General features: G+C 42.9%; 1 protein-coding gene across 20 annotated transcripts in view; it reads right to left on the reverse strand.

The window, feature by feature from the left end:
* Positions 1-13,624, reverse strand: part of macf1a (microtubule actin crosslinking factor 1a) — a 281,961-nt gene that overhangs the window by 90,319 nt on the left and 178,018 nt on the right. For 19 of the 20 annotated variants that reach the window (XM_088090424.1, XM_088090432.1, XM_088090426.1 and 16 more), the window contains 9 exons: positions 5,486-12,112; positions 4,558-4,713; positions 4,143-4,358; positions 3,791-3,964; positions 3,219-3,506; positions 1,690-1,839; positions 589-822; positions 315-494; positions 48-221 (listed from right to left, as the gene is read on the reverse strand). In XM_088090424.1, coding sequence (XP_087946550.1) covers positions 48-221; positions 315-494; positions 589-822; positions 1,690-1,839; positions 3,219-3,506; positions 3,791-3,964; positions 4,143-4,358; positions 4,558-4,713; positions 5,486-12,112 — 8,199 coding nt within the window. The remainder of the gene's footprint in view (positions 1-47; positions 222-314; positions 495-588; positions 823-1,689; positions 1,840-3,218; positions 3,507-3,790; positions 3,965-4,142; positions 4,359-4,557; positions 4,714-5,485; positions 12,113-13,624) is intronic. The other variant, XM_088090431.1, reaches the window with a different exon arrangement.

The raw sequence follows: 13,624 nt of genomic DNA on the forward strand, positions 1-13,624 counted from the left end.
AAAAAAATGTAACAATTTCTGAAACTAAAAAGCATCCATTGTTATACCTGGCAGCTCTGCAGACTGTCCTGGTGCTGAGCCTGCAGCTGATCCAGGGCGGCTCGGAGACGCTGCTTCTCCTCAGGAGGAACAGTGGAGTCTGGTTGGTCCAGAAGGGAGCGAGTTGACTGCGTGATCTGGAGAAGCTGAGCCTGCTGAGCCTGAAGCTGCTGGAGCTCCGCCTGGAAGAGGGGGCGACAATTAAAGGTCATAATTTAATAACGTTGCAAGATGTTTAAGTCAAAATGTGCAGCATGTAGAGCAGAGAGTCAAACCTGCAGCATCTCTGTGTGTGACATCACAGCGCTCTCTGGCTGGGAGAATGATGCGTCTGTGACGTCTTTGGCCGCTGCTGATCCAGCTCCTCTCCCGCCTGGTTGGTTAAGGGAGGAAAGCTCGTTCAGCAGAGAGTCTATCTGGCCTTTTGTCTCCTGGAGCTCCTCCTCAGCCTTCGCCTGGAGCAGAGGAGAGGGAAAGAAAATAAATACGAGAAAAACGACAAGCAGCTTTTGAAGAATATGTGCATTTTTAACCACTTATTTATTTTACCCTTTGTGTGTTCTGCTGCAGAGTGGTGTTGATGGCTGTGTCCAGCTCTGACAATGATGTGTTTGCTGTATCTTTGAGGGCACTGTACTGCTCCTTCATTCTTGTTAGCGCCCCCTGGAGGTTCTGCCTCTCCTCTGGGCTCAGACTTTCTCCTCTATCAGCCAGGAGTTCCTCTGCAGAGCGGATTGCCTCAGCGATGCCCTGCTCTTTGGTCTGAAGATCCTTCTGTGCTTCCTGGAGAGCGAGGGAAAATTGATTTGGTCAAAGACGTAAAAATGTTTTGGGCGTTTAACACTGAAAATGATCTCTGTACACACAGGCATTTAAGTATCGACTATACTAACACATGACTAACATTGGGCATAAGCTTGCAGGTGTAAACAGGGAGCAGATAGTCTACTCTGCTGTTGGTTACTTATTTATTTTATTTATTTTTATAGTTTGTGTGATGGGGAAAATGTGAATTAACATAGCACAGCTTCAGCCTGTTACAAACAAGCTGTGGTGACTGATGTTTCAAATATGTACAGAAAATACCATAAAGATGGTGAAAAGTAAGATCACAGCTGTCTTTGCTTGGAGCACCACACGCCTGCACATAAAGGCATAGAGGTGGATTGATAGTTTTGCATTGTAATTCAGCTCTGTAGTCTGCCATTGTTTTGACTGTTGTCCTCTTACTCATGCATGGCTATTTACCTGAAACGTAATGCGCATGCGGGAAGTGCGGCCATGACGCCACTGTTAGAACAGGATCCACCAATTAACATGCGTGGCATATTCAAAACATAACATTTTGGAACCAGTTTCTAAAGTTTTAATTTTGAGGCCCCCAAATAGCATTTTTAAACTAAATTAAGGTCATCAGCATTGTCACTGGTTTCCATTTATGGGGTTTGAAAATGCCGTAGTGATGATTCTAGGCATTAATTTAGCAAAAGTTATGCATTTTAAACATAAAATGTGTAAGTGTGGATGCAGCCTTCGATTATAAATAGAATCAAAGTGAGCCAAATGTACGTGTACACAATGTAAACTTGCAAAAGAGTTTGATTTGGGTGTTTTCATTATTCAGTTCATGTGGATCTAAAAGTTTCTTACCTTTAGTCTTTTCTGTTTCTCTTGCAAGACGTTCACGTCACCTGACTCAGCTCCTCCTTTCTGACTGGCCAGCAGGCTGGCAGCTCCAGCTAACCACATGGTAAGGCCTTCTAGTTTCTGAGAGCATTCAGCTTTCTGCTGCTGCACCACCTGAGAGAAACAGATGAGGAGAGAAGGAGGAAAAAGAATCAGGAGGAGAGAAAATGTGAGGAAAACTGACACTGATGTGAGTCTAACATAAACAATCCAACTGGGTCATGTGAACATTTTGAATTTTTGATCCAACCACAAGTTCTGACAATAAGCGCACATTTGCCCCTAAACAAAATCCTTTGTTGTGCACTTTGCCAAGCTTTGAGCAGTTTGTGTCCAGAGTTCACACTTACACACACGCGCACACACACACACACACACACACAGGCAGACACACACACGTAAAGTCTCTCCACATCAACATGTTGATCAAGCAACAAACAATACAGAGAGAAATAAAACAAATATATTTTTTATTTGCTGTTTTTCCTCCTTCTCCTCTGAATTCAGGTGAGACAAGAAGAAAAACAGTAAAGCGTTGTAGCCAGCGTGGCTTTTCTGCTATCAGATCTTTAGCCTTTACCGCCGTGACACAAGCGATTTCCTTCAATGGCAATCTGGAACAGCAAGGCAAACAGGTTAATAATACACACGTAACTGAGACATGCAAAGTAGCAAACACGCTTGCATAAAAGCCTGTGTAGTAATAGTGAGGTGGTGATACTGTCCATGTCAAGTGGCAAAGCTTTTGCAATGAAAGCAGCAGTGAGATGTGAAATGATGCGAATAAATTTGCGGTGATGTATACTCAGTGGCCTCTTCATTAGGTACACCTGTATATCTATCTAATCTAACGCAGGTCAGTATTGCTGTTTTTCCATAATGTCTGCTTCTGTTATGCCAATGATGTGTTATTTCAACAACATTTTTTAGTGTTGAGTTTGTACCTAATGGTAATGATGCACTAAACAGCATTGTATGCAGACATGTGCCTAATATTGTCATGTATGTAAATACATTTCTTGCAATTTGTGGCACATTTCTTGCCAAGCTGATTCATACATTTTTCCCATGGTTGTAAAAGAAATCACACTAATTTGCTCAGGTTTCAAAGGTTTAAATACTTGTGAGGGCGTCTGAAAGCATTACAGAAAAAGTGTTGGCGCTCCAGGTTTCAAAGCGTTAAAGACAGATGTTCTGGCAGAGCTGTTGTATTGGACTGCATTAGATTGTACATGTGTACCTAATAAAGTGGCCGTTGAGTGAATAATGACACTACAAGTTAAACTGTGATGGAGGTTAGCTCGTTTACATTTCCAGTTTCTGGTCTTAAATGAGTTTAATGCAAGTTTATCAAACTATGACGATCCTGTGTGAGAAAGCATGGCAGATAAAGCTGTCATATACAGGATATGAAAGCTAACTGCATCTAAATATATTAGTGAGAAAAAGCGCAGCATTTCAAACCAGTCCGACCCAATCGTGTTTTTCCAAACCTCTCTCTCCCTTGCACTCTGCCTCTCTCTGTCCTTCTCCTCTTCTTTCACTCTCTCCCTGCGCTGCCGCTCCTCCTCCCGCTCTCTCTGAGCGGAGAGGGCGTCGGCCCAGGCCTGGGCATGACCAGAGGCGAGGTGGAAGGCCCTCTGGAGCTGCTGAAGCTGCCCCAGGAGCTGCCTGCTCTGCTCCGGGGCCAGGTCCTGAGCTCGCTCTGAGATGAACACCTGAATGTCGAAGGCCGTGTTGTTGACCTCATTAGAGCGAGCCATCAGAGACGACTGGAGCTCCTTAAAGGAAAGAAAAAGAAAAGGGTTACATGAGTTATTCCTCCATAGATATAAGGATAGTTTGGGAGATGAACACCATCTCTGAGGTAACAAATCCCAACAAGAACATATCAACTCATGGAGATCTGAGAGAGTAGGGGTGTTGCGATAGACCGGCATTGACCATATCCATAAACTGACGAAGCATTTAAAGTGTAAAAAAAGTTGAATCAAAATTCAATTTATGCACACTTCTTCAGAAAGGCCTAATATTCAATCCTTTTTCCTCAGTTTGAAAAACATGCCTTGCAGAGATTCAGCTGCTTTGTGAGCTGATCATGATTGTCGTCTTTCTCTGTTGTCTCCATTTTTTCCATCCCGGCCATCCCTCTGTTCATCTGAGCCTCTGTCTCCCGCAACCAAGAGAGCAGAGTCTCCACCTGTGCTCCCAGTGACTTCAGCTCAGCTGTTACTGCCTCCTGAGAGAAATGTCAGAGTGATTCAGGTCAAACATCAAATTCTAACAAAATCTCTTCATCTAAACATCTAAAAAAATTTCTTCAAATTCCTCTAATGACAATAATGGTTCTACGTCACTTCTACAACAAATGAGCATCTAATAAAAATGTTCCTGTCTGGTTTTATCATTTCTTTTACCTTATATGAGTCTCTGTGGTCTTGAAGACTTTGCAGAATGCCCTCTGAAAGCGCTCTGGCAGCCTCATACCCTCGAGCCAGGCTCCGCCCATCCTTTTCCAGGGCCAGTAGGAGCTGCGGAGGAACGTCTTTGGGTTTGGGCTTCAACAGCTCTTCAGCAGCCTCCACTTCTTTGTTGATCGCTGGCTCCAAGTCACGCAATTCAAGGTCCAAGGTCTGAGAGACGGATTAGGAAAAGAAAAACAAAAGTTTTCTTGATGCTGTTTGGTAAAAGACTAATCCTAAAATCAGCTTTATTCTGTCACACTGGAGGCCAAATTCATAACTAAAACTGTGTCAAACAAGGTACATCGACATGGGCTGGTGTCACATTATTTTACTTCATCTCTATCAAGTAAATATGCATCTCTCTCACCTCAGTCTGTCTGATGATGTCATCCAAGGCGATGAGGCTGCGGCCAACTGACTGCTGCTGCTGCTGTTTGACTCGGACCTCAATGTGTCTTACCATGGAGACCAGCGCTACAATTCGCTGGTCATGCTCCAAACACTCCTGACGCATTAGTGATGACTGTGGCAAAAAAACACAATAAAACAGGTGTATAAAGGTGAGCAGCAGTGGAACTGGGCAATAAAATACTACTACTACTACATTACTACTACTACTACTACTAATAATAATAATATCACAATATTTTTTAAGGTTCAATCCAGAATATATATCTCATTATTTTGAAATTTCCTGTTACTAGACTACTACACACTAAAGTACTACATAAACTACTGTTACAATAAAGTCAAATTGTTGACGTTAAGTTAAGTTAATATTGTTATACTGTTATAATGAAGTTAAATAAAGCAATGTTATGATAAAGTTAAATTAAGTATTGTTATAAAAAAGTCAAAGTACTCTTATAACAAAGTTCAAAAAGTATTATTACAATACATTTATATAAAGTATTGTTATAATAAAGTACAGAAAGAAAGTACTGTTCTAATAAGGTTAAATAAAGCACTGTTATAATTAAGGTACATAAAGTACTATTTAAGAAAGTTAAATAAAATAGTGTTAGAATAAAGTGGGTCCATCAAATGTGAGGATTTATTCACTGTGAGCAGCTGTCCAGTATATACAGTATATCAACAACAGTGCAAGTCAAAATGGTAAAAAATTTGACTACACGTCAAAAATTACCTATAATTTATTCTTGAAGTTCACAGTATGGTAATACTACACATCCAGCACGGAACATATATCATGTACAATCATCATATTGCTCACCCAATGCAGTTTTTTTTTTCAATGGCATTATATTATTTACATACGATCCACTACTTCTTACCTTGCCAGTTGTGGATGTCGTGTTTAAAACAATTCCTCGACTCCCTCTGACGTCATCCTCTCCCTCTCCCCAGCTCTCAGAGGCTGTATCGGACTCGAGGACTCCGTGTGATTCAGACTCAGTAGAAGCATCTTCTGAGGGGGAAGGTGTTGATTCTGGAGACTCCAGATGAAGCTGTTGGTCTTGTAAAGATTTGGATTCGGGGACATTGGTTCTATCAACTTCTGGTGGTTGGCGCCCTTTCTTCTTTTTACCTTTCCCTGCATTTTTATCTTGAGTGCCAGGAGCTGTGGGCTGGATGTCGGGTTTGCAAGTGACAGCCCTGAGAGCGCTGTCGTTGGATTCGTCAGTATTTGTGGTTTCTGAAAAGGATTCTTCTTTCCCAACAGATGAAGCCTCTGCCAATTCTTTGTGTTCCTCAATGTGAGAAATTGGTTGTTCAGACTGACGTATGTATGATGGACTTGGTTGACTGGTCTCAGGTACTTTAGCATTAATCTCAGAGGTCTCCATTTCATTTGCCTTATCAACAACTGATGGTCCGCTGACATCACTGACCGACTGAGCATCAGTACGTCTGTCCTGTTCTGCTGAGTCATCTGAATCTGGTTTTGTAGTTTTCATGTCAGAATCCACTTTTTCATCAGTCTGTAACTTCTCAGTATCGGGCTCTGTTTTGTCCGCCTCTTTTGAAGTCTTGGACTTCTTATTTTTCTTTCTTCGTTTACTTTGCTGAGTTTCTTGAGGCTGGACTGATGGAGTGATCTCAGTGTCTTTTTGTTCGTTATCCTTTCCAAATATCTTGTTATCCTCTCTTGGCTTTGGAGAAACCTCCAATACTTTGGTCTCTGCGTCCTCCTTCACAGTAGGTTTCTCTACAGTTTTGTCTTTTTTGACCATTGTCAATTTCTTTTTGTCTTCTTTGACACTTGTCTTTTCCTCTGTCTCTTTTGGTGAACCTTTAGTTGTCTTGACTCCATCATGACTCTCCACTCCATCGGCTTCAGCTGGCAGATGTGCCTTTACTGTTGTACTTAAACTGTCCTTCTTCCCCACCTCCTTGCGCAGTGCCTGCAGCTCCTCGGCAGCCTGCTTCTCACTCACTCCTTTTTCAAACACCTTTTTGAGAATGCTCTCTTTGGCTTTCAGTATCAAGGCTGCTTTCTCCTCATCTGGGAGACTAGATTTTTGTTTCAATTCTTGCTCCGTCTTTGTCTTTACCTCCTGGGTGCTCTCTGGTTTTTCTGGTTGCTGAGAGACTGAAACCTTCTCTTCAACTTCCTTTTTCTGCCCGTCCTTTTTCATCTTCTCTGTCTTTTCACTTGTTTCTGTATCCTTTGATAATGCAATTTTTGATGCATCTTTCTCTGGCTCGATAGTATGTTCTTTCATTTTCAGAGGGGCTGGAACTGCCTCCTGTCCTTGTTTTACCAAATATTGTTTAGCCTGACTAGTCCTGTCAATCTTTGTCTCACTCTCTGCTTTGGGAGACTCTGAGGAAGCTGCCTGGGCAGAAATTTGTGATTTCTCAAATTTGTCTTGAGATGCAAGCTCATCTTTGACTACATCAGCAGTATGTTCTGAGGATTTCAAAGTGGCTGCAACTGCTGCCTGTCCTTGTTTTACCATGTAACTTTCAGCCTCAATTGTCTGATCAATGTTTGTCTCACTTTCTGCATTGGGAGACTCTGCGGAAAGTGCCTGATCTGAAATTTGTGATTTCTCGTATTTGTCTTGTGATGCAAGCTCATCTTTGAGTATAGTATGTTCTTCGAATTTCAGGGTGGCTGGAACTGATTCCTGTGCTTGTTTTACCAAATAATATTCAGCCTCGACTGTCCTGTCAGGCTTTGCCTCATTTTCTGCTTTTGGAGACTCTGTGGAAGCTGTCTGATCATGAATTTGTGATTTCTCGTATTGTGATGTAAGCTCATCTTTGACTACATCAGTAGTATGTTCTGTTAATTTCAGGGTGGCTGGGACTGTTTCCTGTTCTTGTTTTACCACAGAATTTTCTGCCACAATTGTGCTCTCAATCATTGCCTTTCTTGCTTGACTGGAAGACTCTGGAGGATGCGTTTCTCTCTCATCTTCTTTACCCTTTCCATTCTTTTTATTCTTCCTCTTTTTCTTGCTTTTGCTTTCTGTCTCCTTGGCTGGAGAGGTCAATAACTGATCTGTCTTCTCAGCGTCAGTGCTGGATTTCATCTCAGTCTCTAACGGTTTCTCTTTCTTCACTTCTTTATCCTTCTCATGCACAACATCATCTCTCTCTGCTGCCGCAGCACTCTTTCTATCTTTTTCTTCTTCACTCAGTTTTGACACCTCAGTGCTGTCTTTGCTTCCTCTGTCATCTCTTGTCCCTTTTGCAGCAATTCCTCTCAGTTTCACATCTTCAGACACATCATAAACCACTGATGTACTCTCATCACTGGGTCTACCCTCCTTTTCCAAAACATTCACAGGATCCCTATCTGACTCTAAAACAGTAGCTCTTTTTGTGACCACTTCCTGTGTATCTTTGTTATCGTTATACACAATATCACTTCTGAAAACACCCCCCTTCTGTTTATCATCAGTCTCACTCACACCTTGACTCTCATCAAGCTTTTGGTTGGGAGGCTCTGATTTATTGATGTCTGTCTGTGGTACGATTTCTTCTATGGCTTCTTGAATTTTTTTCTCAACATTAGTAGCAAACTTACACAACAGGTCTATGGATTGATCTGGCTCAATTGAAGCCTTTTCTTCCACTGACACTGGTCCTTCTACTTTGTCCTCTTCTGTAGTAGTGTCAAACAACAGTGACTGATCTGATACAACAGATGTTGATGTCTTTCCATCGTCCTGTTTAATGCCTAAACCTTTCATTGATAGTGGAGATCTTGAGGGCCCCTCAGTGCTTAAGTCTGACCAGTTTGCTGGACTGTCTGAGCTTGTAACCGACATTATAACAGCAGAGATGTATGTACCATTTGATGAGGCAACAGGTGTAGCGCTGCCTTCATCACTCTCCGTCTCCACAAAGGACAATTTCTCCTGAATCTCTGAAGCTACGTCATAGGAGATCAGTCCTTTTGAAATCGCATCATCGAGACTGGAGACACGTTGTCCAGTGGCAGGATCAACTAAGCCTCCTTTCAAAAACTGGTTGGTAGTTATTACCCTGACCATACTGTCTTCAACTAAACCTCTGTCACAGGCTTCAGGTAGCGGTAGTCTTTCTCCTGTGCTGATGTCAATGATCCCTCCACTGTCTGCTTGACTTTGAAGCAACCGCAACGCCGGAACTGGGTCAACTTGCTTTAATGCAACTGCCTCAGGAAGGGTCAATGTGTCTCTTGTTTGCTCATAAGGAACTCCTCTGAACGGTTTCACCTCCAAGAAGCGTTTGCCTGTTTCAATATCTATCTTACCCTGGCTTACGAGCTCTGAATAGGGCACAATGCGTGCAGTTTCAGGGTCAAGCACACCTTGTATTACAGTAGAAGAAGCCATAGCTTCGCTTGCAATATTCTCATCCAAAAGACCCTTAGAAACGGCCTCTGTCAATGTCAGTTTACATCCAGATTCAGGTTCTAAAATGGCTCCTGTAGATGCCTGTAAAACAGCTGCTTCTGGGTTGGATGAGGGGCTGACTTTTCCTTGGTAGACCCACTCTAGTTCCTCCAACCCAAGGGCAATGGAGCGATCAATTAGTCCTCTTTCTACAGCATCAGCAACTGACAGCCTCAGCCCTGAAGCATGATGGATTATACCACCTTCAGCCACCTGCTTAGCCAACACCTGATAAGCCTCCTCAGATTTGATAAAACCTTTCTGAATTGCTTGTTCCAGAGGAACCGGAGACTTGGACTCTGGGTCGATTACACCTTCCATCTGTAGCTGTAAACTGGCTTTAGTGAGGGCTGTTGGTGCATCTGTATTCTTTCCTTTGTATGCCTTCTCTAGTGCTACCAGTTCACCTCTTTGCTCCTCCTCAATCAGACCCAGGTTTGCTGCTAAAGTGACTGAGACTTTTTTATCCCTACGTAGGTCAACAATCCCCCCAGATGCCACCTGGGCTTCTAAAAGTCGAGCAGCGGTGCTGGGGTCGATTAAACCTGCCTGAGCTGCCTCCCTTACCCCACAGATCTGCTTTTTCTCTACATCCACAATCCCTGAAAGAGTTTTATCCGAATTCAGGACACTCCACATTACATCTTCATCTAGTAAACCCTCCTGCATGACATCCTCCATGCTAAGTGACTCACCGCTGCTGGCATCCAAGAAACCCCCAAACAAACCTGCCTGGGCCATTAATTTAACGGCTGTGTGACCTGGAAGGACACCTTGAGCTACGGCCTCATCTGGGAGCAGCTTTTCCCCTTCCTCTGTCATCAGACCTCCCTGTTTGAGCTCTAGGACTAACTTTGCCAATTCAGCATCCTCCCCTTTCTTCTCCAGTGCTGATTCAAGGGTATCCGTGTGAGGTTTAGCATGTGCTGAGTCAGTCTCTGTTATTGGCACCTTTGGTTTGATGTTTTCTGTTTCTTTCCGGGAATGCTTTATAACTTTTCTATCATCAGACTGTGTTACTATAACATCTTCATTTGCTTTTGCTCCTTGTGAGATGGGTTCTTTTAGAGTTTTGACTGAGACTGTAGCTGTTTTTATGTCTGCTATTGTGGTTGTACTTTTGGTGTCCTGATCACCATTATCCAAAGTAGTTTTATCAGAGATGAGCAGAGACTGCGCTGATTTAACATCTTCATCTGCTTTTGCTCCCATTGGGATGGGTTCTTTCAAAGTTTTGAGTGGGGCCATAGCTGTTTTTCTATCTACTGGTGTGGTTATACTTTTAGTCTGCTGACCACCAATATCTCTGGGTTTGGATTGAGGAACTACCTGCTCATCTGGGCCTTTTGTTAATTCCTCTTCAAGAGTTTTATCTGAAGCCATAAAACTTTCAAGATTGACTGAACCAATTTCTGGAACTGCTACTGATGGTTTGTGCAGCAATTTGTTGTCATTTCCTTCATCATACTTTTCTCCTTTACTGCCTCTACCATTAATCTCTCGTTCTTTGCTTGGTGCGACTACACTGGAACTTTCTACCTCCAAACTGAATTCTTTTACCATTTGGACCTTCCTCTGCTGATCTGCGGTCAAAGAGCTTTGTGGCTCAACCTCACTTCCATAAACAAAGTCTCCAGCAACCAGTTTAGTAGCTTTGACCAACTTCACCAACTCAGGGTCAAGCAACACCAGGCGTTTTCCAGAATGAGCATCCACATAGCTGTGAGTCATGAGGTGAAACAGCAGCTTGTGTTTTGCTTGTTCTTCAGGACTGATTTCATGTGGTGTAGGGTCCCAGACAAGGCCTGATGGAGATGATGAAGGCGGCGGAGAGGATGGAGGTGGAGAGGAGCTGGAGGAACCCCAGCTCAAGCGGTTTAGAGATGGGGTCCCTGACTGGTTCATGTTAGGGAGAACATCTGGGATGTGAATGTCCTTGAGAAGACTGACTACACTGGGATCAAGGGCCACTTCGGCAGCCTCGTTCAAGGGAAGCACTTGGAAAGTTTCTGGATTGTACAGAGCCCCAACGGCATGTCGCTGTCTTAAGATGTTCCTTGATAGCTCTCCTGAGATCACTCCTTGCTGGAGAGCCTCAACAATTGGCAGGACCTCTCCAGATTCAGGCCAGATTATTCCCATGAAAGTCCAAAGGGACTCAAGGACCAACAGAGCCAAACGTGGAGATAGAAGATCCCTGCGAATGCTCTCTTCCAAATCAAGGCGTTCCCCGCTGAAAGGGTCTAGAATTCCGCCATTTTGCAGCTGTCGTGCTAACATGGCACAAGCCAGATCCTGGTCCATGAGCCCGTGACGAACAGCCTCATCAATTGTCAGCCGGTGGCCAGAACGTGGGTCTGCAATACCACCGGCAAAGAGCTGAGCTTCAAGAAGTCGTACAGTAACTTTTCGATCGATCAGGCCTTCCTGGACTGCACGGAAGATGCCAACTTTTCTTCCAGACTTCAGACAGACAGTCCCTCCAGGTTGCTGTTTGACCGGTAAGAGGAGACCTGAGTCATCGTTGAGGACACAGCGCTGCTGCAGCTCATACAGGTTTAATTTTTCAGCTGTGTTTGGATCAATCAGCTCTCTATGTTGCTGCCTGGACTGAAGTTTGGTGATGAATCTGGGAGTCAAAAGTTTCTTGTCGTCTGCTTGCTCCAAACTCATAAGTTCTTCCGCTGAGTTTCTCAGGCCTCCAGTGTTCATCTGGAGCTCTAAAATGCGAAGTCCAACCTCCTCTCTGATGAGCCCAAACTCCATGGCCATAGCTACTGGTAACACATTTTGTTGTTGGTCATCTGTAGTATTTTCCACCAAAAGCAAGGCGCTCTCCAGCTCAGAAAGGGACTGTCTGGTATGGATGTCAATCAGGCCTTGAGCTAGACCTTGTTCCAGTGAAAGATTGACAGGGGAGTCAGGCTGGAGGAGCCCACCCATAATGAGCTGGACCTCCAGTAGCACATGGCAGGTGTCTTGGTCAATAAGACCACGTTGGGCTGCTTGGAATACTGGGAATGTTTCCACTGTTCCCAGATCAATGACTCCAGCAATGGCAATTTGGTTCTAGAAAAACAAGAAAACATAATCCCAGTTGACATTCATTCAGGCAAAATTAAAAATCAATGTGGTTAAGCCAGTAAATGTATTATGTTACTATGTTATCACGTCAAACTGTTACAGCATATTATGGGCAGAATAAGATGGTAGAATCAGAAAAAGAAGAACCCACAGTCTTAGCCACAAAAAATATCATAATGAATTTAAGTTAAAAAAAAAAGGTTTTTTGTTGACATGTTACTTATTGTAACATGTTATGAATTTGATTGTTTCTTTTTCATATTTCTACATTTCTTTGATATTAAAAAGAGCTTACTCACCACTACTATTCTAAAACAAGCACTAAGCATGCAAGACAGCAACTAGTAACACAAAATGCAGAGAAAGACTTAGATAAAGGTAAGAAAAGGTCCAAAAGAACACAGAAGTATTCAGAAAAGTGGAGAATAAAATTTCTAGTGAGAAAAAACTTACAGGCAACGGTAAGAGAGAAAGCGAGCGCTACTTACCGTACGGGCTCGTCCCGTGGCACACACACTATTGGGCCAGCTTATGACTCGGCAGAGCGAGGCGCGACAGGTGAAAGCTGGTTGTTAGCATTCTGCATGCCACTCTTCATTCTGACTTCTAACACTGACCTGACACTAATTAGTCCCATTGACCTTTAAATTTCAAACTTAGAAAATTAACTATGACAGAAACGGACAAGGGGCGGGCTGAATGTATTTGATAAAATGTCATGATAAATTGCAGATTATTGTCCTGCAAATAAACCATGAATCAAAGGATTGTAATCACTCTTTATCACTGGCAAAGCACTGACGGTTGATTGATTCTGTCTTGTGAAACACAATATGATGTCCACCTAAACTTACTGAAACGTAAACTAAACTGATCTGCAGATTGAGTATGTTTATTAATGTCCTGCTTTTTTTTTCATCCCTCATTCTGATCCTTGGCTCAGAGCTCAGATGTCCACAATTCTCCTTTGGCTGCTGTTAGTGGTTTTCAAGCAAAATGCTGGTTTAAAGTTCACACATTAATAGTATGCATTAGAACAGACACAAAAATTCTCATTCACACACACACACTTGTGATCTGGACACAACATGCTCAAATGGTGAAGTGTTTTTTTTGCATAGCTGGCCTCTGGTGCACTTACACTCTAAACCTCTCAAAGTGACTTTTCTATGTTTCAGTATTTTTCTAGTCACATAAAAGTTCACTGTAAAAACATACAACATTCACATATTAGCTGTCAATGCATTAAAATTATAATCAAGGATCCCTTGAAACCTGAAATTCACACACACATTCAATCCTTTGCTGATCAGTGCCCGAGGCTTGGGTGGTATCAAGGTATTACAGTACAAAAGTGACTGATGATGATTTCCAATACTGTCAAAAGTACAGACACTTCTCTCTATAAAACTGTAACAGAGATGCTGTATTAAGGGGATGTAGTGCACAGCACGCACCACAAGAGGTCAGTCTCTACTCGTGAAACAGCCAGCTGAG

The sequence above is a fragment of the Plectropomus leopardus genome, chromosome 17, assembly GCF_026936395.1.
Source record: "Plectropomus leopardus strain MGB_pleo_1.0 chromosome 17, ASM2693639v1, whole genome shotgun sequence".
Taxonomy (NCBI): domain Eukaryota; kingdom Metazoa; phylum Chordata; class Actinopteri; order Perciformes; family Serranidae; genus Plectropomus; species Plectropomus leopardus.